General features: G+C 40.9%; 2 protein-coding genes and 1 long non-coding RNA gene across 5 annotated transcripts in view; 1 reads left to right on the top strand and 2 right to left on the bottom strand.

The window, feature by feature from the left end:
* The window catches only part of LOC114643553 (protein NLRC5-like), a 5,922,889-nt gene that overhangs the window by 2,188,097 nt on the left and 3,709,530 nt on the right, over positions 1-25,262 (bottom strand). The window lies entirely within an intron of this gene.
* LOC114641960 (NACHT, LRR and PYD domains-containing protein 3-like) overlaps positions 1-25,262 on the top strand; it is a 592,098-nt gene that overhangs the window by 125,354 nt on the left and 441,482 nt on the right. Inside the window, exons 11-12 of one of the 3 annotated variants that reach the window (XM_051925831.1) lie at positions 22,522-22,587; positions 22,673-24,428. The exons of 1 other annotated variant lie outside the window; for it this stretch is intronic. In XM_051925831.1, the coding sequence (XP_051781791.1) occupies positions 22,522-22,587; positions 22,673-24,375 (1,769 nt within the window). In that variant the 3' untranslated portion in view covers positions 24,376-24,428. Of the gene's footprint in view, positions 1-22,521; positions 22,588-22,672; positions 24,429-25,262 lie in introns of those variants that run through there. One more of the 3 variants, XM_051925832.1, reaches the window with a different exon arrangement.
* Positions 1-25,262, bottom strand: part of LOC127527388 (uncharacterized) — a 236,632-nt gene that overhangs the window by 191,939 nt on the left and 19,431 nt on the right. The gene's annotated exons all lie outside the window — the stretch shown is intronic.

Here is a 25,262-nt window from a genome sequence, read left to right as displayed (position 1 = left end):
CAGTACAGCAAATCAAATCCAAGATATGTCCTTTGACATGTGTCAGGGTTTCAATAAACTGCTGAAAGTCAAAGTTATCAAGGCAAGAAATAAAATCTCTGGTCGCCAAGGACTTACTGTTATCCAAATGAATGTTAAAATCACCCATTATTATTATGGTCGAAGATAACGAGGACAAATAAGCTAAAAAAGCAGAAAAGTCATTCAGAAACTCTTTGTTGAATTTAGGAGGACGGTAAATAGTTGCAACAATGGTGGGAATAGAGCCAGGTAGTTGACAGACAAGAGACTCAAATGAACCATAGGAAGAGACTGTCAGCGGCGTAACTCGCATTGTCTCACGGTAAAATATCGCAAGACCTCCTCCACGACCAGAGTTGCAAGGCTGCGCCATGTAAACAAACCCAGGAGGTGTTGCTTCGTTGAGCAAAGTAAAGTCCTGGGGTTGCTGCCACGTCTCATTTAGAGAAAGGATGTCGATGTTACGATCCGTAAGAAAATCCTGAATGAGATGGGTCTTACCTGTAAGGGAACGGATGTTGAGATGAGCAAAGTTAATGGTATCCTCGCTGAGATGAGCAGGAGCGCTAGCCACCGTAGCTAGGCTGGCTAACACACTCAGATCCGAAGTTCTGCCAGATGGCCTCAGCGATGGACGAGAAGTGGACCAGTAAGAGGTTATTGGAGCTCGTGTATCCTGTTGAAAATTCCGGCGGGAGCCTCTATGGATATATCTCCGTCGTGGCCGAGAAAAGATGTCCGGGAAAGTTAACAGGACGTCCACAGGAGATCCAGTCATCCTTGGACGAAGTCGAAGAAGATCCGCCGCCGAATATTGATACAGGCTTAAAACCGGCTGAATCATCGTTGACAGGAGGCAAAGGGCTAGTACAAGACAGGTAAGTGCCCTGCATATCCAGTTTCCTTGCACTGATCCTGCCATCATTAGGAGTTGTTAACCGCGCCCGACAATCCCGATAAGGTTTCAAATCGAGTTCAATTTGGCTAAAAGTTTACTTGAAGAGTTCACAGAAAGTCCACAAAAGTTGTTATAAGTTATTATGGGTTCAAAAAATGCTTAAGAGAAGTTAATTAAAAAGTATTTAAGAATTAATCTCTAAAAAAAAAGGGGGGGGGGGAGGCAGCGGCGAGCAGTCACGCCAGCGTTCACCACACCAAACTGCAAACTGTTACGTGTGGTGTCCCACAAGGATCAGTCCTCAACTTCTCTGATTCCCAGATTAGCACTCCTTTTTCTTTTGCTTATCTCCTTTTTTTCTCAAAGACACACAACAATTTTTTAATGGTTTACTGCTGGCCTTCTGCTGGCATTAATGGACATTTGACCTTAAATCTTCTAGAGACTCCCCTGTTGACTCAAGGGATGGGCCTCATGTCACTGACTTTATTTTTCTCCTCTGACCACAGTAATGGCCTTCATACCTGTGATCAGCCAGTTTGCCCACTTTCAGTTCACTTTGCCACAGAATGCAGAAGAGTAATTTTAATTGCTAATATTGCTGCTGACTCCCAGATCCAATGTCCTGAGTTTGAATCCCACAGCTAATCATTGCTTGTGTGATATGAGTTTTCCTCCTGGTACACTATTTCATGACCCTTAAATAATTGTGTCGCAAGTGAGATGCTCTTCTGTAGCAACAAGTGTAAGAGTTATTGACCGAAATAAGATGCAGTGTTGGTCCTCTCCTTGAACCTCATGTATAACACTGTGCATAGAATTCACATTATAACATAGCATATGGACAAAAATGGAAATGTGCGTGCACACAAAAAAAATCCAGACACATAAAACTGTGCGTACACCAAGTTCCACGCACTTCTGCTTTAAAAATCCCAATGAACGTGAAATTTAATGCACGTGCACACGCCGACTCCTTCCACACTTTCGCATATTTTAATATGCAAATCAATATAAATAGCTCCTTATGTTCAATGAATTGTTAAAAGGCAATGGCAGAAGCACATGAAATAAAGTATTTCAGTGAATGTGAAGTGGAGGCAAGAGAAAATGTGCTGTTTTTTAGCTTAAGCAGTGGTATAAACAACATAAGGAAGTTGATTGAGTGATACAAAGTGGCAAAGACACTTGAAAGTTCAAGTTCACAAAGTCACATGGTGTTCAAAATAAACAAGTTGCTGTGAAAAAGCAAGTCGCAGCCCACTATCTGTTTATTCTGTTTCAGACAATATTAGAAAAGCTGACACACCTCTGCCTTAGAAACCACAGGCCAACTGTCTGTTTGTGTGCTGACCCCCCTGGGTCACAAAATGCAATAGCGAATGCTGTAAGAGATGTGGCCAATGAACTGAGGAATACAAGGGCTGTACTCTGTGATATTGAGCACAAGTTAAATGAACGGGTTAAAAAATAAATGCTGCATGTGATGACCTGTCTTTACATTCTGCTAATTACATTCAAACAAAGTTGTAACGCTGTCTGATTTGGCTGATCATTTGGGGAGTCAGAGTCAGGTTCATCATACTGAATCTATTCAGGTGTGGGAAAGCCACCATTTTGTGCCACATTATATATGCAGCACACTACATGCTTGCACAATGTGACACACTTTCTGTGGACTACAGAGCAGCACCTTAATAGAGTGGAAATACTTTTTATTTACATAAGCAAATTCATTCTGTGAAGGTGCCTTTATAGTGTAGTGTTGGCACCGAGCGCCACCATGGATCGATTCTCTGCTCTTTACATGGCTCACAGGTGACTTGCTATCTTTAAAAGGACTACTTGCCTTTTGCTGCACTAGTTAATAATAATAATAATAATAATACATTTTATTTAATAGACGCCTTTATTAACACTCAAGGTTACCTTACAATGAAATTAAACAACAGTAATAAAATATTAAAATAAAGAGGACACTGAAATCAAATAGCAATTAAGTACAGAGGTAGCAGCAAACTTACAAAGATAACAGGCAGTAACTGTTAAATTCACAATTGGTATGCCAGTTTGAAAAGATACGTTTTGAGGGCAGTTTTAAAATGTATTATTGAGTCGAGTTGATGGATATGAGAGGGAAGAGAATTCCTGAGTTGAGGAGCACTAGGAGAGGACGCTCGAGCTCCCAGTGCACTGAGTCTGATGTGTGGTACAGAAAGTCGAGCTGCAGATGAGGATCTGAGTGAGCGAGAGGAGTGTAAGTCTGGAGGAGATCAGTGAGGTTGTGGAGAGCTTTAAATGTTCAGAGCAGTATTGTGTATTGTACTGTCGGCCCATAGCTTTGAGCTGACGGAGTTCAGATGTGAACCAGGGAGCAGTGCAAATAAATGAAACAGTCCATGTTTTTAAGGGAGTTAGTGCATCAAAGGCAGAACACAGAGCGGCATTGTAAAGGTTGTGAGCTTGGTTCCAAACACCATCGGGCTAACACCAGCACTTTGCCAAACACACGTTTATTAAACACCAAATAAGTCCAACACAACACACAGTGCACCCAGCACCAATCACCCTCTCCACAGGTTTCTCTTCCAAATGTCCGAGGGCCGCCTTTCCTCTCCTCACGGGAGCTTCATCCTGCTCCTGCTCCTGACTCTAGCTCCCTGATTGGAGTGAGGCGGCCCCTTTTATTCCCACCTGGATGTGCTCCAAGTGCCTGATGATGCTTTTCCGGCAGCACTTCCTGGTGTGGTGGAAGTGCTGCCCTTTCACCCGGAAGCACTCCGGGCGTTTCTGGAAGGTCCTTCCTCCACATTCCCAGGTGTGGCGGAAGTGTCGATCTCCCGGGCTCAAGGACACTCAGGGTGCCCCCTGGCGGTGGCCACAGGCCCCAGTGGGCTTGAGCCTCCTTGCTCCTTCCCTGTGGTCCCCTCAACATCCAGGGCGGTTGCCCCCTTGTGACCCGGGGGAGGTATAAGCCACCTCCCGGTCCTTCCAGGTGTCCCAGCTGGGTCTGACCCCCAGCCTCCCGTGACAAGGTCTGATAATTCTGATGGTATGGTAGCAGAATGACAAAGAGGCTGGAATTGCAAAAAATGTATAAGGCTCTCTGGGTTTACATGCTTGACATTGCGAAATGAAACCACACGCTAAACCTTTATTTTGTTACAAAAGCAATGTGTGTGCAGGTGACCACTCTATTGCATTTGGAAATCCTGATGTTGCTGTGAATTGCTCATATTACCCAGTTCAACCACAGTGTAAGGAAATCTTATCTATCTGGATGACAAGCAGGCAATACCATCCTACTCTTATACATCTGACATGGCAGGACTCAGTGATGATTGTGAAATACCCAATCAGTCAGTAAGTTCACGTTGATATCCTCCTATGGCTAAAAACCTGAGAGTGGACAGAACTTGTAAAGGATCAGGTAGAGCACAAGTCCTCAAAGTCTGTCTTTGTAAAGCTGGTGCTAGTTCAGCACACAGCGCCAAGTGGAGAGCTCTGGGATATCAGAATCAACTTAGAAGCCAGTCGTCATCATCATCTCTAAATACACGTTCTCTTCTAATTCTTCCATTTGTGATGTCTTCTAATAATGCTAAAGCACCTATGGTAGTTGGAATAGTTTAGCCATCCCGTGCACCATTATATAGTTACAGAATGAATTAAATTTGGAAACGATATGCAATTAATTTCGATATATTTGATAAATCCTGTGTCATTGATGCAAATTTGAAAAAAGGGAGACCACACAAAAACAGTAGCACTGCTTTGACACTGAGTGCCGCCAGGTTGCAAAACCAAGCAAAAAAGTGCATACAAAAGGTGAGAGGCTACCGTGAAAATATGTATACACACCATTTATACACGAGGCCCCTTGACTGGGCCTGATGTTGCTGAGATAGGCTTCAGCCACCACTGCATTACAATAAGGCTGTGGTCTGTTTATCAAACAGAGCTCTGTGAGCAGAATTCTGATTATCTGATAATTAGTAGCACATCATCCTCATGGGCTCTTCTTCAATGCCACGTTTCATCTAGGTGACCCTACAGAATGATGGTACATAGTGAAGTCTTTGCCCTTTCTCATTGGTCCATGTTAACCCTCATTCATCAGGCTGAGATGGGCTAATTAACAGAAGCAATACCACAACCACCACAACTACCACAACACATACCCATTTTACCCATAATGTCTTTCCTGTTATTAGATTGTTCCCAGGTACTTCACTGAGACCACCATTCCTAAAGGGTCTCAGTCAGGTTATTTCGGTCCACACCAGAGTACAATTGATGTGTTCTCATCTACCTAATCAAATCAGACTATGAGTTAAATTAGGCCCCGGGTTTAAAACAAACTGCTCCAAACGAAATGTGTCTGAAAACAGAATAAGAGAAATACCGGACACTACAGCATGGGGTAAGAAAAGGGCAATAGAGAAAAACTTCCAGTTGAGCGAACGCTGGCGGGACTGGTCGCCGCTGCTCACCGGTAACTTTTTCTTGATTAACTTATGATCTAACGGACTAAGCAACTGTTTTCATTTTGGGCAGATTTATACGTTGAGTTTTGTTTATCAGTCATTTAAAGCTAGACTGGTTTCTAGCTCGACTGCTGATTTGGCTGTACATGGACTATTTTTCAGCCTAACCCTGCTTTTGAGTCTTACCTGGTTGTGTTCTCCGGACATCCGAGTTGTCTGCGTCTTCGCTTACAATGTGGACCAGTATGATATTTATTTGGTTCGTGTTTGTTTGGTCCCTCCTGTCGCTCACTATCCAACCTGCGATGGGCCTGCTTCTGTACTCAGCTGCCGATCTCCTCCGACTCTGCTTTCACCTCTCTGAGCCTCCGCTGACTGACCTGTATCTCCACTCGGACATCGTATTCCTCCCCTGTCGGAGATACATCCACCGTGGGTCCCACCAGAGTCTCCAGGCTGACACTTTGAAAATAATAAACTCCATCTGGTCCAGTACTCGACGTCCTCCACTTAACTTAGACAGGGTTGCCAACCACAGTGTGATAGCCAGCCTAGCCTGGTCAGCTAACACCGTTGCTAAATGCGATAATGCCGTTGTCAACTTCGGACTGCTGAACATCCACTCACTCACGACCAAGGGGCCTCTCATCCACGATCTCATCACTAATCATAAGTTTGACTTTTTCTGTCTAACTGACACACGGCAACAACCTCATGACTTTTCCCAACTTAATGAATCCACTCCCCCGGGGTTTGTTTACATCTCTCAACCCTGTGGCTCTGGCCGAGGTGGATGTCTCGTGTTAATGTATTGTGAGAAGTGGAAAGTCCTGCCGTTGTCTGTTCCTGCCTTCAGTTCTTTTGAATCTCTTGTGTGTCAATTAACTGGACCTGTTCCTACTATTATTGCAACTGTTTACCCCCTCCCCCCAATCTAATAAATGAGTTTCTGAATGACTTTGCTGTTTTTCTTACACACTTATCTACTGTTTCATCAAACATAATACTTCTGGGGGATTTCAATATACATATGGATAATATCAATGTCCCAATTACTAGAGACTTGACATCCTGCCTTGAGAGTTTGGGATTCCAGCAGCACACTGATGTCCCCACTCATTCCAAAGGACATATCTTGGACTTATTTGTTATTGATAATTCCTCTGTCTCCCCTTCCCCACAGGTGTCATCCTTTCAGTCCCACATCAGTAACATCTCCCGGTCTCCATATTTCCACTTGCGTAACGTTAATAGTATTCGCCCCCCCTCACTCCCCACACCACTGCTATCCTTGTTCATGGCCTTGTCACTTCTCATCTGGATTATTGCAATTCCCTTTTCTTGGGTCTTTCTCGCAAATCTCTTTATAAGCTTCAACTGGTCCAGAATTCAGCTGCCCATCCGCTTCATTACTAGAATCCCCTCTATTCACCATATCACTCCCGTCCTGCAGCAGCTTCATTGGCTTCCAGTTCAGTTCCGCATTTAATTCAAAATTCTCCTACTAACTTTTAAGGCTCTCCACAACCTCGCCCCTCCATATCTGTCTGACCTCCTCCATGTTGCCATTCCCTCCCATATCGTTAGATCCTCTTCCTCCATCCACTTGACTGTCTCTTCGTCCATCTTACCACTATGGGGAGCAGAGCATTCAGTTGCTCTGGAACTCACTACCACCTGAGCTTAGAAATATTGAATCATTTTCACTTTTTAAATCTAAACTTAAAACTCATTTGTTCAAGACGCCTTTTTCTCTTTGATTACAATTGCTGTGTCTGATTTTAATTTTTGTTTTTTAGTTGTGTTTATAATGTGTGTTTTATCTATTGTTCGGTGTCCTTGAGTGTTTAGAAAGGTGCCTATGAATAAATAAAATGTATTATTAATGTGTATGTATTAAAAACCACATGTGGCTTTCAGTTTGCCTTTCCTTCATAAGCTCCCTAATTTCATTTGTCATCCACTTTTTCTTCTTCTCTTTCCTCTTTTTTGGTGTCACTTCATTGAACACGTCCATCACTGTCTTTTTAAACTTACCAGCTTGATATGTTCTACATTGTCAGAACTTCAGATCTGTTCTTCAGTGTCACAATGTATTTCATCTTTATGTCCAGATCTTTCAAACAAGCCGGGTCTAATCTGGTATTACCCTTAAGGTTCTTCAGTCATTTTAGCTTAACCCACAGCTTGCTTGTCATTGGAACATGGCCACTCTCAAGATCTGATCCTGGGTATGCCTTGGACTGTTGAATGACATTTCTGAAATATTTGCTGGTGGTGAGTTAGCCCATTTGATTGTAGAGCTGATCATCTGGGCTTCTCCAAGTCCATAACCTTCTTATGTGCTGTTTGAGCCTTTCTTACTGTCAGGTCACTTGTATTGAACTTCTCACCTCTCTCATTCCTGGTTCCCAATCCAAACATACTGATGATATCACCATGTTATTGCTGCACCACTTTAGTCGTGCCTTACTTCTGCAATGGTAGAGACTTATCTCCTTCCCATCACCTGAGGGAACTATAATATGAAATAAACTATAAAAGTACCTGCATGAAAATAGCATACTAAATAAAAACCAGCATATAAGAAGAAGAGTCTACCAGACCAGTCTATTAGAGTTGTTTGAGTGGGCAGCTAGAGTAGTAGACAAAGGCAAAGCATACAACAGAATTGACTTTGATGTTTAAAAAGCCTTTGATTCCAAAGATTAATTATAAAACTAGAAACCACTGACATAAAAAATAACTTGCAACCCTCTTATCAAGTGTCAAGTTGGTTAATCAGCCAGAGACAAAAGCTAATAAGAAGAGGAGGAGGAGGAGGAGGATAGTCCTTGTAGGGTGATGTTATCATTGAAGTCCCTCTGGGGTCTGTCCTTAGGCCATCACTTTTATATATATATATATATATCACTGATTTTTAAGGTATGTGCCTGTAGATATTAACCTTTTGAAATTCACAGATGACACTGATAAACAAAATTCACAGCATGACATCTAGACAAAGAAATGTGAATTATGAACAAGATAAATTTTCTGTTGGCAATAGTTTTTCAATTTTAGGCCTAATCATGACCATTATAATGAGACTGTGTGATTAACCCCATTGTAGTAGGACCACATCTGCAGTCTTATGTCACTTCTGGTCACCAGAAAACAGCAGAGGCGCAAATGTGCAGAGGAGAGAAACCATAGGACTAAACCTCTTTAGTCTCAAGCAGAGGAGGCCACGTAGGGTCCTAATAGAAAGATCTCAAAGGCTTCAATAAAGTTGATCTCGCCAGATTCTTTTGATTAAATGGTGAAGTAAGAATTACAGTTAGGACTGAAGTCAAGAAGTACTTAAGTATGCAAAGAGCTTTGGAAATCTGGAACAAACTACCGAGGCATGGAGATGAGGTAGACACTCTTAAGAAGTATCTGGATGAGACAGCGGGGCAACAGCTGTTATTAAAACAAAGAAGTGTTGTGGACTAAATGGTCTGTTATGCATCTCGTGTTCTTATGAACTGTTAAGAGCCAGCCTAGTGCCTCCTGATGGCTACTTAGGACAGGCGTTCTTCATGATTCGCTCCTCAATGGCACTGAATTGGCCTGCTGTTCCACTTTGTTGATTTGCTTGTTTTCTGCTTTTCTCTCCCTGAATCGCTGATGACTGACCAGACAAACTGGACACTCTGTTCTGATCTGCTCTTCTGATTCTGTTTCTTGAATTCTTTGCAGCCTCACAGAGTGACACAAGTTAGTCAGATTTATTCAAAGTAATGGTTATTAATTTTAAAAGAGTAACTAAAAGGATATTAAGGAATTCTTTAACTAGGAAATGAAGATCTTTTGAGTCGGGGAGGAAACAGAAGATGAAAGGCAAGCAGGAGTCAGTAACTAAGAGGACAACAAGCATTGAAATCAAAATCGAAATCCAGTTCTGGGTCAAATGCCTTTTCCATATCTCACTACAAAATTTTCAAAAATCTCTTTTAAGGTCTCTTTGATCCCAACCTAAGATAACACTGAATGCCTGGCACCAACTTTAATAAGGGTGATGTGATGATGTCACACTCAGAGCCATGACTGGTCAGGCAGATACAACACTAAGCTGTTGTTAACAAAAACTTGGCCATAACCTCAGAAAAACACCACAAGATAGTGATGGGAAGCAGTATTCAAAATGTCATTGTGATGACATTAACAAAATAATGGTAAGAGTTAAAATGCCACATAGAAGGCACAAATATCACAGAATAAATGTGGAGTAGTCATTAATGAAAAGTGAGGACAAGGGGTGAAGGAGTGTGGCCCTAGTGACTGGGCAGATTGGAGTCCAGCCTTATTTACGGCGTCCTTATGTCACAAAGTCCATAATTTTCAGTAGCTGTTGCTACATCTGCTGCAGTGTGAAACACAACCTGTACGATCAGTCACTAAGCGCTCGCCACGACACCTCCAAGTGCTGACTGTCTCTGTCTGCATACACAATGCTGCCACGGCTATAAGCCCGTTTATATTCTGGCACAGAAAGCTGCAGATGCGCTTGTGCACAGGGGATGCACACCCTCGTCTGTTTATAGTACAAGCGTTCAGTGCATGACACCGTGCAGATGCAGAATCCCCTTTTTACTTTCTTGTATATCAAGTACAGAGAAAGTATAATAATCATGAAAAAATTTGACCTTGAGATTTTGATTAATCTTGACATTTTAAACCTCCCTGAGTCCAAAAATACAGTTTTTGGAATTATGTCTGTGTGTGTTTGGGTCTGTGTGTAAACATGATAACTGACAGACGATAGATGGATGAAATTTGGCATGTTGTTGTTACACCAAAATTGTAGGTCGTATTAATGTTTGGGCGAAATCCATCAATTGGAAGTGGTACTTTACCTGAACACATACTTGATTTTTTTTTTATTCATACAGCTGTAGAGTCTGATTTATTCAACTTTACTTTTATAATAATTATTCAATATATTATTAATTTGATTTGTTTTTTTGTTGATGGTTCTTTAATAGTACATAATATAAAAATGTAATCATTGTCTTGCAGTTTACTCCTCAAATGTCCATTCCCATATCTGAGTATACGAGAAAGTCGAGGGGAGATCATGACGATTTTTATCTTTGCCTTTCCTTATCAATCTCACAGATATTTCCATTTCTGTCTTTTCAAACTTTCATCTTTACTCAGGTTCTGGGAGATTTCTTATCATGAATTTGTGCTCATTTGGCTATCTCTGTATAGTTTTAATTTTGGATTTTAGAGGTGCAATGTATCTCACAACTGTTTCTTGAATGAGTCTGTGTTTTCTTGTACAATCAATGTGCTCAGACACACACAGGACCACACAGTTACAAAATTCCGGAGGCTGCTGACAAAATTTACGTCACTCACACCCTACTGGACCCTTATCGGGATGTGAACATTAAAGCATTAGAACAATCTAGACAAGAACAGGCCATTCAACCCAACAAAGTTCGCCAATACTATCCACTTAACTCTTCTAAAATAGCATCAAGTCGAGTTTTGAAAGTCCCTAAAGTCTTATTGTCTACCACACTACTTGGTAGGTTATTCTAAGTGTCTGTGGTTCTCTGTGTGCAGAAAAACTTCCTAATGTTTGTGCAAAATTTACCCTTAACAAGTTTCCAACTGTGTCCCCGTGTTCTTGAACTTATTTTAAAATAACAGTTAAAATAACAGTCTCGATCCACTGGACTAATTCCCTTCATGATTTTAAATTTCATAATTTCCGCTGTAGCCCTGTAATCAGCCTAGTCGCTGTTCTCTGGACTTTTTTTAGTGCTGCTATGTCCTTTTTGTAGACTGGAGACCAAAACTGCACACAGTACTCCAGATGAGGCCTCACCAGTGTGTTATAAAGCGTGAACAGAACCTCCTGTGACTTGTACTCCATACATCAAGGCGCTATATAACATGACATTCTGTTAGCCTTCTTCATGGCTTCTGAACACTGTCTGCCAGTTTATAGTATTGCATCCACTATGACACCTAACTCCTTCTCATAAGGTGTACTCTGACCACCTATTGTGTATTCAAACCTCACATTTTTACTTCCTATGTGTAATTCTTTACATTTACTGACATTAAATTTCATCTGCCACCAATCTGGCCAAGCATGTATGCTGTCCAAGTCTTCCTGTAATGAATCAACTGATTCCAGATTATCTGCCAATGCGCCTATCTTGGTATCATCTGCTAACTTACCACCTTTTTATTTATATTCCTATCCAAATAATTTTTATAGGTTATGGGTAAAGCCCGAAAATTGGATAAACCTAGCATTACCTGGGTAAAGCGTTCACTTTCGGGCTTTACCCATAACATATACTGTATATTAAAAATAACAGCGGCACAAGCACTGACCCCTGCTGGTTACCACTCTTAACATCAGCCAATTCTGATGAGGTTCCTCACACCATCACCTACTGCTTCCTGTTTTTGAGCCAATTTTGCACCCATCTAAAAACATCACCCCGAATTCACACTTCTTAAATTTGATACTCACACTTTCATGTGGTACCTTATTAAATACTTTCTGAAAGTCACTATAAATAATAAAACATGACCTCCTTCTTCTGAACCCATGCTGACAGTTCAGTAAAATTCTTGTACTTGCCAGATGTTCCTCAGTCTTATCCTTAATAAATCTTAATTCATTTTAAGGTGTTGCACGTTAAGCTTACTGGCCTATAGTTGCTTGGAACTGCCCAGTCACCCTTTTTATATAATGGGATGATATTTGCCATTTTCCAGTCCTTCAGAATTTCTTAAGTGCACAATGACTTCCAAAAAATATATGTCATTGGTTTATGTATGTACTTACTAACCTCCTTAATAACTTGAGGGTAAATATTATCTGGTCCTGGTGATTTGTTTTATTTCAGCCTCTTTAATCTGAGCAGCTCTTCTCTCTCCACAATTTCCAAATCCCTTAGTACCTCCTTAGTAGCCCCTATTACCACTGGCAGGTTATCCACTTCCTCACATGTGAAAACCCCAGGAAAGTTCAAGTTTAGAGCATCCGCTATTTCACTGTCTATATCTTTTAATTTCCCTTTACAATTCCGGATGTACTTCTTCTCCTTGACTGTTCTTTTACTACTAAAATACTGAAAGAATCTCTTAGGGTCGTCTTTCGCCTTATCTGCTATATTCCTCTCCAGCTGTCTTTTAGCCTCCCTGATATACTTCTTAATAGTTGCCCTCATGTTCTAAAACACCCTACGATTCACAATGGAGTTATTAGTCTTAGGGCTCGTTTATACTTAACACTCAGAACGTGTACACACACGCATCATGGCTGCTACGCGTTCACAGCGTTCATTTGATGTGTCCTCTGAGCAGGTCCTCAGAAATTAACAGGACGCTTGCACGAGTTGCAGTTCCAGCAAAAAGTCAGGGGGCGCAGTGTGATAAAAGTTAGAATGTGACGTCACAGTCCCTGTTTACTGTCTACATGTGACAGAAAGCCACTTTGAGGATCCTAAGGGATCGATGTGCCTGCTTTGATGTTTGATGAATGGTTCAATGTGGTGAAGCAAAATTCCAACATACAAATGCATCCCTGGTGCTTTTATATAGCGTTGCATATTCGCCATCATAATGACATGATACATTTTAAAGGTTTCACATACCATCTTCTGTGCCGCCTTTTATTTTTTATGCACCTTCACAATAGCAACAGAATGTACAGCGTTGTATTTGAGCCACAGAGATAAAAATTAAGGACACAGTGAAAAGGTGTATTTTGTGATTAAAGTGGAAATTTCAGCTTTAATCTCTAAATGTCCACTTTAATCTTATAGTTTACTTTATCATTAAAGTAGACTGTCATAAACGTCATCTTAAAACTGTCCCAGTTGTTGATTGCTACGAGCTTCTGGGGTTTCCTCCAGACCTGAGAGCAGCAGCAAGCAGCAACAGATCACCACACAGAACATATTAGATGTATTAAATTTATACTTGATATCAGTTTCATAATGAAATGCATTAAAGTATGTATGTTACATTTTACAGATAATTTGTTAATTTAACCCTAATTTAAATAATGAATACTGTTATCAATTACACACATGGGGTTGGCGGAGTGGTAGCGCAGCTGTCTCTCCAGGAGTCACGTTGCTGGTATTCCTTGCCTGGAGTTTACATGTTTTCCTGCTGGGTTTCCACAGTGTGTTCCGGTTTCCTTCCAAAGATATGCAGAGTTTGGGATTTGGTGATTCTAAAATGACGCCAGTGTATGTGAGTGCTTGTATTCACCTTGCGATGAGCTGATGACTCGTCCAGGGATTGATGGATTTAATCATTAAACATCCTTTTCAGATATATTCCAGCAAGGTGTCCTCGGAATTTAATGGATATTTCCGACGATTCACAACACAGCAAAGCCGAATCTATTCTTACAGTGATGATATCTCGCACTGCCATCTGGCAGCATCTTCCAGATTTACATAAAGTTCACGTGCAAGTATGAACAGTAAAACGCTTGCGTAGCAGGAGCATCCGCTGGAGCATGTGTAACGTCGCGTGAAGTATAAACCTGGCCTTATACGTCTTATTCGTCTGTTTTTTCTTTTGTGCCTTGTTTTTCAACTGTTTATTAACCCACTGCAGAGTTTTTTAAAATTTCCTACTAAGTCCAGCATTATAAGTAAAATGTTTTTAAACCTGTTCCACTGCTCCTCAACTGCCTTCACACTTAAAAGCTTATCCCAGTCTATATTCATTAGACTTTGCTGCATCTGCTCAAAATTTGCTCTATCAAAGTTAAACTCAACTGTTTTCTTCTTTGCATCCGCACTCTTACAAAACACTGACGTCTGTATTATATTATGGTCACGTGACCCTAGTGGTTCAATCACCTCTACATCCTCAATTCTATCCTGATTATTACAAAATACTAAATCCAGACAGGTGTCACCCCATTTTGGTGCTTTAACATGCTGTGTTAAAAAACAGTCACTGATTACTTCTAAAAACTCTTGTGCTCTTCAGTTTGTAAGGTTATTCCAGTTAACATACAGTAGTTAAAGTCCCCCATAACTATAATATCTCCCTTGCCTTTTAGTATTACTAAAAAGATGTGCATTGAAATTACTGTCTGCATTGGGTGGTCTATAAGACACTATTAAAATAAGATAATAATATAATTCCATAATATTTTCCAGGTGAAGTCACATGTCCTCACTAAAATGGGGCTCATCATCCAACTGAAGAAGACTTGCATTTAAATTCTGCTTGACATAAACAGCAAACCCCAACCATTTCTGTTCTGTTTATCCTTCCTTTGTCATTTAGCCAGGTTTCTATAATATCATAATTATGTTCCACTACATACAACACCAACTCACTTGTTTTATTCATGATACTGCTAGCATTAAGGCAAGTTATTTTTAATATGTTACTCTTTTACTTTATACTTGACATACAAAAGTAAAATGTTAAACAGGCCTTAAAACTAGAATTCCTGAAGCCTACGAAAAAAGTCATAATCCGGGGCCAACTTAAATTCCTTTGCACCTCTACCATCAGCGTCTTTTGTTTTGTAAATGTCTCAATCAGCACAAGCAGTAAGCAACCTGCTATCCTATCCCCCCACCGACACAGCAGAAATTCTCCTAACTCAAGTCTGTTTGTCTGGGTGTGAGGTGTCTGGAGTTGTACAGGGTAAATAATATCTCGTTATTTGGAACACATGCATTTCATGGGTGTTCCGTGTCTACAACAAACTGTATAAAAGTATGATGACAGGAAATGTGAGACAAGAAATGTTGAACACATAACTAAAACAGAATTTTTTTCCATGTTATTGTAAAAATTAATAAAATATTAACATGAAGTGTATAATGTGTGAAGAGTGAAGACAAATATCAAATAAACACTTTCACAAAAGGTATTACAAAACAAGTGTGTCCTTATTCAAAAATATTAAAGAAAAAGAAATTATTCAATTTACATTTGTTGCTGTCAATGAGTAAAAACTGAAGCCCAAATGCCAATTGCATAGCTGGTGTAGAGGTAAGAATGGCTGCTTCAAAATCGAGTGATTGTATATTTGAGCCTGAATATTTCGTGCATTTTCCATTTTGAGTAGTGAGCTGCTATTATTCCTATCATATAATAAAAACATACATTTGCTTTGAGTCTGTAACAATTAGTGTAAAGTTTTGCTACTAAGATATTGCTGAAGGGATATAAGCAGACACACAAATGCTGGTGAATCATGTCTTCTTGGTATCTTGTTGTCACTTGAAGTTTTTGTTATTCAGTTTTATTCTTGAATAAAAACACAGTTGTTTCATTATACCTTTGTGGAAGTGTTTATTTTATATTCCAGTAACCACTTGAATGATATCAAATCTGTCTCCGTAGCGCATACACACACACATTCATGCATGAAAATGCAATTATTTCAAAAGGCTATGCCATTTGAACATGAGTTGTCAATCTTGCCTGTACTCCGCCTTATGGTGCATGGTACTGGGAATGAAGACAGACTGCATCTTTTTGGGGGCAATACACCGTCAGTATGGCACTGCCAGATCTAAACACTAGTGTGGAGAATTTCTCGCGTACTGAAGTGACCTTAGCTGCAGGTGGAAGTCCTATTTTACTTATGTTGCCAAGCAGTACTCTATTAGCCAGTGAAAGCAACTTGAAGAAGTTGTCTGTTGTTACGGTTCTGACTTTGTCCAGAAACATCTCCATAAGCTTTATGACCACAGTCTCGGAAAGTCTTTCTCCCGTGGAACGACTAGGATCTTTTCCTAAATAAGGAGTGGCATTACACTTGTACTTTGTCTCCAAATCTGTCGTTTTCACACATTCTGCACGGGTGTCTTTGTTGTCAAAGTGCAAATACCACATGATAGTTTGATAGCGGTCATGGGACATCATATCTTTGATTGCCGGTACAACAAACAGTTCTGAGCAGGCATCAAGCACAACACCAACTGAGGTCATCGCTGCTCTTGTGAAAAGAATGGAGATAAACTGCATCAACTCAGAGAGGGACAGACAAGTTCATTGTAGCACGTGGACAATGACAGAGAATAAAACTTTTTTCTTTGGTTATATTCTTGAATAAAGGCACACTTTTTTTGTTATACCTTTTGTGAAAATATTTGATATTTGGAGTTCAGTCTTCACACTTTAATGTTTACTATAACATGAAAAAAAATGTTATTTTAGTTACGTGTTCAACATCCTACATTTGTTAACATCGTTGTAGACATGGAACACAGATGAAATGTATGTGTTCCAAATAATGATATATTATTTACCCTCTACAACTCCAGGCATCTCACATCCAAATAAAGAGACTTGAGTTTGGAGAACTTCAGCTGCCTCGGTGGGGGGGGGGTGGGGGTGAGGATTGGATAGAAGGCTGCTTGCTGCTTGTGCTGATTGACACATTTACAAAATAAAAGACACTGATGAGGAGGTGCGAAGGAATTTAAGGTGACCCGGGATTACGACTTTTTTCGTAGCCTTCAGGGACTCTAGTGTTTACACAGGCTCTGGCCTCCACTAACTGACATGTGATCACGTCTGTACAGCTGCTGAGTCCTTTTCAGTGATATCGATAATGTTACACTAAGGACAAACGTGACATACTCAACAACGTGGCACCTGCCAAAGTGTGAAGTGAAAATACATTGTGATGGGTGGCTGGCAGCTCAACCCGACTGACACACCCAGGACGCTAGATGGCGACTTCCCACGGGGCACTATGGGAGATGGAGTTTGGTGTCATAGCCCTGCTGGGTACCATGTGTGCCGCCAGGTAACGCTGCAGGGAGACACGGGGATTTTTGTTTCCCATATAGCCCGGAAGTACTCCCAAGTCATGGGGACAGAAGGACAGAAGTACTTCTGGTCTGAAGAAAATACAAGTCTCCATCTGACCCGGACTATATAAAGGATTAGTGGAGATCCAGCAAGAGAGCCGGAGTTGGGAGGAAGTGTGACGGAGCTGCTGGAAGAAGAGAATTGTTGTATTTATTGCGTTAGTTTATTGTGGTGGTTGTGGTGTTTTGGGGCATAACACTGAAAAAACACTGTCTTGCGTACTGTCTTTTGGGGTAAAGGTGAGCCAATGGCGCCACCAAGCATCTAGTGTTGCAACATATAAAGCCATTAAACAGCACGCTAACATGATGCTGATGCTTACCAGCTGGCTAGACACTCCATGGTGCAAGCACCAAGAATACCCAACCCAGAGAACTGTGTGCTGATGTCTGCCCTGCTTTTCCAGTGATCACCACTCCTAGCCGTGTGCAGCCAGTACTTTCACATCCTCTGTTGAATGTGTGTTTGATGAGCACTACTTGGCCTTTCTTCCCATGCATGGATCTCTGCACAGAGGACCAGACTATGCCTTTTTAAATTCAATGGAGACATGTTTCCTGTTCACCTAGCCTTTGATATGGCAATCAACAAAGGCCATTGACAAACATTCCACAGAGTTGGCCTGTTTCTGGACAATTCTACATAGTAATCATCTTGCCTTAAGAAGGGGCTTGAGTTGCCTTGAAAGCTTGCATATTGTAATCTTTTTAGTTAGCCAATAAAAGATGTAATTTTTCTTGCCTTTTCACTAGAGTCTCTGGATATGACAATATTAAAGTCAGGATGCAGGACACATCTCCTCAAGGGAGAGAGGGGCGCCATTTTTATACCAGTAATGTGGTCTACAAAGAGGTGTTTGTGATGTCCTGTATTTTCTCTGGTATTCCCCTTTCTTTCTGTTCCATTTCCTTCTTTTCTTATGGTGTTCCATGGTCACCCATCAATAAATAAAATAAAATAAAATGACCAACATGAAAAAAGAAGTGCAATTCCATGCTTTGACTGCATTGCTAAGGATTTAATTCAAAGTATAATTGTCTTTCAGCTAAACTTTTCTTAAAACTTGTATTAAAACTCCACAAATATTATTCTCCATTGTTCACTGTCATCTAGGACTTTGATTGATTTCAATTATTTGCTCCCAGCATGCTAATAAAATCCCTCCATAATTGGTGTCTCCTTTTGCAAATCTAACAGCCTCTAGACGCTGTCCTCCTATAGCCTTTGATGAGTGTCTGGATTCTGGATGGAGGTATTGTCCCTAAACTAGCCACACAGCCCAACCCACAGCATGATGGAACCTCCACCAAATTTGACAGTAGGTAGCAGGTGTTTTTCTGGGAATGTGGTGTTCTTCTTCCGTCATGCAAAGCGATTTTTGTTCTGACCAAATAACTCCATTTTTGTCTCATCAGTCCAAAGCACTTTGTTCCCAAATGAATCTGTCTTGTCTAAAGGAGCATTGACATACAACAAGCGATTCTGTTTGTGGCGTGAGTGTAGAAAGGGCTTCTTTCTCATCACCCTGCCATACAGATGTTCTTCGTGCAAATTGTGCTGAATTGTAGAACGATATACAGATACACCATCTGCTGCAAGATGTTCTTGCAGGTCTTTGGAGGTGATCTGTGTGTTGTCTGTCACCATTCTCATAATCCTGTTCATATGCCGCTCCTGTATTTTTCTTGGCTTGCCAGACCTGCTGGGTTTAACAGCAACTGTGCCTGTGGCCTTCCATTTCCTGATGACATTCCTTACAGTTACAGAAACTGACAGTTTAAACCTCAGAGATGGCTTTTTGTAGCCTTCCCTTAAACCAAGAGACTGAACAATCTTTGTTTTCAGATCATTAGAGAGTTGCTTTGAGGATCCCATTGAGAGTCAAATGGAAGGAAGCACAACTTGTAATTGACCACCTTAAATCCCTTTATATCTCATGATTGGACACACCTGTCTATGAAGTTCAAGGCTTAATGAGCTCATCACACCAAGTAATCAGCATTGAGCAGTGACAGGCATTCAAATCAGCACAATGACAAGGGGACCCACATTTTTGCACAGCCAGTTTTTCACATTTGATTTAATTTCATACAACTAAATAGTGCATCACTAAAAATCTTTGTTCTGAAAACACCGCAGTACTCCTAGGAAATGAAAGACACATCACTGTTATCTTTTTTGTTCAAAGGAGAGTCAATTATTATGCAGGCTGAGAGGGGGTCCCAAACTTTTTCATATGACTGTACATATAAGGCTGCTGTTAAACAGTCATTTGCTTTTCACTCTTTATACAAAGATTAAATCCTTTTAAAGAAATGTGAAATGTGAAAAACTAAAGAAAGCCTAAAAATACAGCCCAACACTACATGTCTCCTGAAAAGCACATTTTTATTTTGTGAGACACTCTTGCCAAGTGACTTCTCTCTCACATCCATAGGTTTATTACACACAGATCTGGCAGTGATGATTCCACTCCAAGCATCTCTAAGCACCTGCCATTGTGAGCTGAGAGATTCACAGATGTCCTGCACTGTAAATAATTTGCAGTCTGCCTGTAGCTGGGATTCATGGTTGTCTATTAGGCTGCATCGGTCTGATGAACTCATTTATAATTAATTTTTTCACGATAGCTATTGATGAACAATCATATTGGAACTGACTTACTTGCACAATTGATTTGACTAGTCAAACAAAAAAAATGAGTCAAAAACGGGAGTGGAGTCACTTCTTCCTGCAGCCTGAATGGGGCTTTAGCAGCCTGGAGCAACATATGGACTCAAACACAGCTAGTAAGGACTTTACAATTCATTTTTACCATCACAACATTTCTCTAGCATTGGGGGCAGCTGGGTTTATGCCCCCCATCATACATACTGTCTATAACTGGTAGACTTGGCAGATTTGAAAAAAAGAGGGATGGGAAAATGAGAGAAAATGAAGTCTGAAGCAGTCTAAAGTCAAATACTGAAAGAACAAACTGATTGAAACTGATTTGAGACCTTTACTGTTTTCACTTTCCAAGCTTCCACTGGGATCTCTCATTAGGAAACATCATATTAATTTTCACTCATATACAGATGACACCCAGTTATACCTTTCATTTAAATCAAATGAAGTTTCTCTGATGTTGTTTTTAATTAGTTGTGTTAGTAAATTAAAGGAGAGGATGAATGAGAACTACTTGTCTTTAAACACTGATAAAACAGAGATGTTAATTGTTGGAGGGAATGATGCTGATCACAACAATATTTTGTCATCATTTAACTCAGTTGGAATCCCCATTAATTATACTGAATTAGCAAGCAATCTAGGAGTTATTTTTGACTCTAGCATGTCATTTAAAGCGCATATTAAAAAGTTGTCTAAATCATGTTTCTTCCATCTTAAAAAATGTTAGGAAATTAAGGCACTTTCTAAATAAACAGGATTCTGAGAAATTAATTCATGCATTTAATTCTATAGGATTGACTACTGCAATGCGGTGTTCACTGGATGTTCAAACTGTTCTTTATACAGTCTCCAGTTAATCCAAAATGCCACTGCAAGAATTATTACAAGAACAAGAAAATACGAACACATAACTCCAGTTCTTAAATCCTTACACTGGCTCCCGGTTAAGTTTAGGGCAGATTTCAAAATCCTTCTTTTAACATATAAAGCATTAAATGGTCGAGGTTCGGCTTACTTGTCTGAACTTATCATGAGTTACAAACCTGAGTGCACATTAAGATCTCAAGATGCTGGTCTGCTTATGATTCCAAAGATTAATAAAATAACAGTGGGAGGTCGAGCTTTTAGTTACAGGGCCCCTAAACTGTGGAGTGGTCTGCCTGCTACTATAAGAGATGCCCCTTCGGTCTCAGCTTTTAAATCCCGGCTGAAGACTCACTACTTCAGTTTAGCACACCCTGACTAGAGCAGCTGATTAGCTGTACAGACTGCATCTCTGTTGTTAGTCATTAGCACTAAAACATAAGTAATAGTCACTTCTTTATTCCTCACTTATTCTGTTTCTCTTCTCGGTACTCAAATGTGGCACTTGGTGCCACGGCCCACTTGCCAAGTTGTTTTGCCTGCCTAAGGTAAAGTCATCCCTGATGGAGGATCGCAGGATTCGTGGGGTAGAGGGGTCCTTTCATTGGATTGGCTAGCCCAGCACTGATTCAGCACTGGCCAGTAGGGGGAGGCAGCTTGATGAATGAGGCCTACAGGACTCTAAACAAATCCAAATCATATTATCTGATATCATCTACTGTTAAATTCTGCTCTGTATTTGTGAAATTTTTATTGTTATACTGTATTGAGGATTTGTTCTGTTCTGTGTATTGTATTGTATTGAGCCCCTTCTTTTTGACACCCACTGCACGCCCAACCTACCTGGTAAGGGGTCTCTCTCTGAACTGCCTTTCCTGAAGTTTCTTCCATTTTTTCCCTACAAGGGTTTTTTTTGTGAGTTTTTCCTTGTCATCTTAGAGAGTCAAGGCTGGGGGGCTGTCAAGAGGCAGGGCCTGTTAAAGCCCATTGCGGCACTTCTTGTGTGATTTTGGGCTATACAAAAACTACAGAAAAACAACAACGGTCACCACAACATTTGTTTTAAATTTATCCACAATAAACAATAGCTTGACACCACCAACAACCCAATGACATTACGTGGAAGTGACGTGCTAACAACAGAAAGCCATAAAATTGGGGCACCAATGGAAAATAAAAGGGTGGCATACCAAAACAATATTGAAAAAATAAAAAAAATCATCAAAATCACAAAAATAAAAATAGGATTGTGTTTATGTAACTCAGAACCATAAATTGTAAAAATAAATTAACAAGAGATTAGGGCAAAATTAAATGTCAAGAACTCATAACCGCTAAGCACCTCACTTGATCTCTGCCATACAGACTGTCTGAGAGGACCAGCCTCCTTAGCACTACTTGAATGTGGACACAGCGGCAGCCCACCACTGACCACACCCCAGGACTAAGCCACACAGGATCAGTTCGGTGTCTTCAGTTAACTTAATAAGCACATCACTAGGATGTAAGAGAAAACCAGGAGTACCCAGAAAAAAACAACAAAAACACAGAGAGATCAGTCAGACTCCACACAAACACAGGACATGGCTTGGACTCTACTGTCAGGCAGAAGTGCGGAGTAAATCTGAATGATTCATTTTTAGGATGTGATACACCTCTGAAAACTGTTCATACTCATGTTAAATTCCCCTGTGCTTATTCTTGTCCCCCCAGGACCAGACTTCCTGAAGGAGATGCAGGCCAGTGTCCAGTCACCTTCTGTTGGTCCTCACATCAAAGGTAACCAGTCCTCATGTCTCTGGTCAGCATCTTCTCCACTCGTGTGCTCCTCAGTTTTCTCACTTGTTGTCATTTTGACTTTCAGACCTCCATGAGATGCACAGAGCCATTGTGTATGAATCTACAATAGCTCTGAAGGATCATGCTTCTTCTGCCGTTCCTCACAGCACAGCTGGGTACACTGAGTTGATGGTCATTAAACAGAACACAAGGACTTTTAAGGAGACTGAACATGAACTTGTGAAGACTGGGAGGACTCATGAAGAACTTAAGAATAAGGAAACAAAAAAGAAATGTGAGAGAATCTGGACTGAGCAGATTTTCAAAAGAAGTCCTGGAAGAGAGACTTCCCCCCACATTGTATTGGTCAGTGGAGTGGCTGGAATTGGGAAGACCACCATGATCCAGAAGATCATGTTTGATTGGAGTGGAGGCACTCAGTACCAGAGGTTTGCATTTGTGTTCCTGTTTAAATTCAGAGAGCTTAACCTCCTAGACAATGAGATTAAGCCATGTATGTCACTGACCAGGCTAATTGAAAGGCACTATAAACACCTGAGTGACTCAAGACTAACAGAAATCCTGCAGAAACCTGAGTCTCTTCTTCTTATATTTGATGGACTGGATGAGTACAAACACAAACTGAACTTCACAGACAGTCAGCTCTGTTCAAACCCAGATGTTGAGGTGCCTTTCCACATCCTGGTCACCAGTCTAGTCAGTCGGACATTACTGAAGGGCTGCTCAGTCCTGATAACAAGCAGACCAACAGCCCTGGAAGCCATGGACATGGAAAGAATCGATCGGTTTGTAGAGATCCTGGGGTTCCTACCTGAACAAAGGCTGACATACTTTAAGAAGTTCTTCAGTGACACTGCTCTGGGTATCAAGGCTTTTCAGTACGTGGAGGAGATCGGCATCCTGTACTCCATGTGCTTCAACCCCTCATACTGCTGGATGATCTGCTCTGTGTTGAAGAGCCACTTCATGACCTCTGAAAAAGAGCGAGGAGCTGCCTCAAGAACTGTCACCGAGATCTTTGTGATGTTCCTTCACAACATCCTGACCAATTACAGAGAAGAAGCCAAGTACCAGAGGGAGGTTCTGGTCAGACTGGGAAAAATGGCCTATAATGGGGTAGACAAAAATATTTTTGTGTTTTATAACAATTTTGAGATGTCCACTTTCGGTCTTCAGCCAGTCGTGTCCTCTTCATTCCTCTCTGGTTTTCTGGAAAGTCAAAGCACTCCAGATCACTCTATGTACACCTTCCATCAGGTCACCCTGCAGGAGTTCATGGCTGCCTGCTCCTTCTACTTTGATCCATCAGGAGATGTGGAGAAGCTGCTGAAAAACCTCAACTTATGTAAAGATGGCCGTTTTGAGATTTTCACTCGATTCCTGGCAGGACTGGCTTGGTGTCCTGTCCTTAAAGCATTGGAGGTAATCCTGGGGGAGTTTGAGGGGATGACCACACAGCGGATACAGGAGTGGGTGAGGCAGAAAGCTAAACAGGCTCTACAGGGCTACAAAAAAAGTGAAACTCTGCGAGTTTGTTACTGGCTCTGTGAGACTCAGAATAAGGAATTAATTAGAGACGCAATTGGGAAGGATTTAAAGATGAACTTTAGATGGATGACTTTATCTTCTGTGGACTGTGCTGTGTTGGCTTCTGTCATCAGCTGCTGTGAAGAGCTTAAAGAACTTGACCTGTCAGGAACCCCTCTGACCCCTGAGTGTATCAGGAGACTGGCAGGGGGGCTTAGTTGCTGCAGTAAAGTCTGGTGAGTGATGCGACTTTGACGAGTTCAGATTGATCTGTGAAGGCACTTTATGTAAATGAGAGTCACTGGAGGGCACGGAACTCCACTGTCATAGGATCTTCTAATATCAGGAAGTGATGCCATGCCATTACTTACATGATAACTATGCCGTCTCATTCCTGCTGATGCTTTACAACACATTTGAGACATCCACACATTATGTCATCATCTCCATTCTAGACGTTCAGTCATTAAAGCTCTATTGACAGATAATGAGCTGACGCCACTGGTGTAAATAAGCAGATTCACTCTAGAAAATGTGTACATGGTGTAACGTTCAGGTGTGTTTGAGGGCTGTGAAGACAATGGACTGAGATCAGCAGGTTGGTTCTACAACCTTCTTAGTCTATTTCAGGTTTTCAGGGGCCACAGGTTTCAGTGCCAGTCAGAGTAATGGTGTGCTGCAGTACCAGCGTGTGGTGTTCCACGTGCAGACCACCACGTTTTTGGTGCTCATGATGCATCGTTTGTTGTTGATACTTTTGCTTCATTAGCTGTACTTTCTTTACCTTGCAGATTTAAATCATCTTAACAGTGCATTTTGTAGCAATTAAGTCATTCACTATACTTTCAAAAAGTGCTTGTTCCATGTTAACTCCTAACTCTATTGGTTTTGTAAACTTTTTAAAAAGCTGTGGTGTTTATACACTTTCTTTGAATACTTCCGCTTGTTATCACAGACAGTAAAATACACTTAGGAACTGCTAAATGAGGAGTATCAAATTGAAGAAATGATATCTACAAGTGTTGTTTCTAAAACTACCACTAAATTCTTATTTTCTTTGCAATCATACAAATTAGCAGGAGTCGTACCAAAGGTACACACAAGGTCAAGTGTGAAAAATTGACATG

This window comes from Erpetoichthys calabaricus, chromosome 4, assembly GCF_900747795.2.
Source record: "Erpetoichthys calabaricus chromosome 4, fErpCal1.3, whole genome shotgun sequence".
In the NCBI taxonomy this organism is placed as follows: Eukaryota; Metazoa; Chordata; class Cladistia; order Polypteriformes; family Polypteridae; genus Erpetoichthys; species Erpetoichthys calabaricus.
The sequence above is the reverse complement of the archived record's forward strand: the minus strand, read 5'-3'. Positions and strand labels throughout refer to the sequence as shown.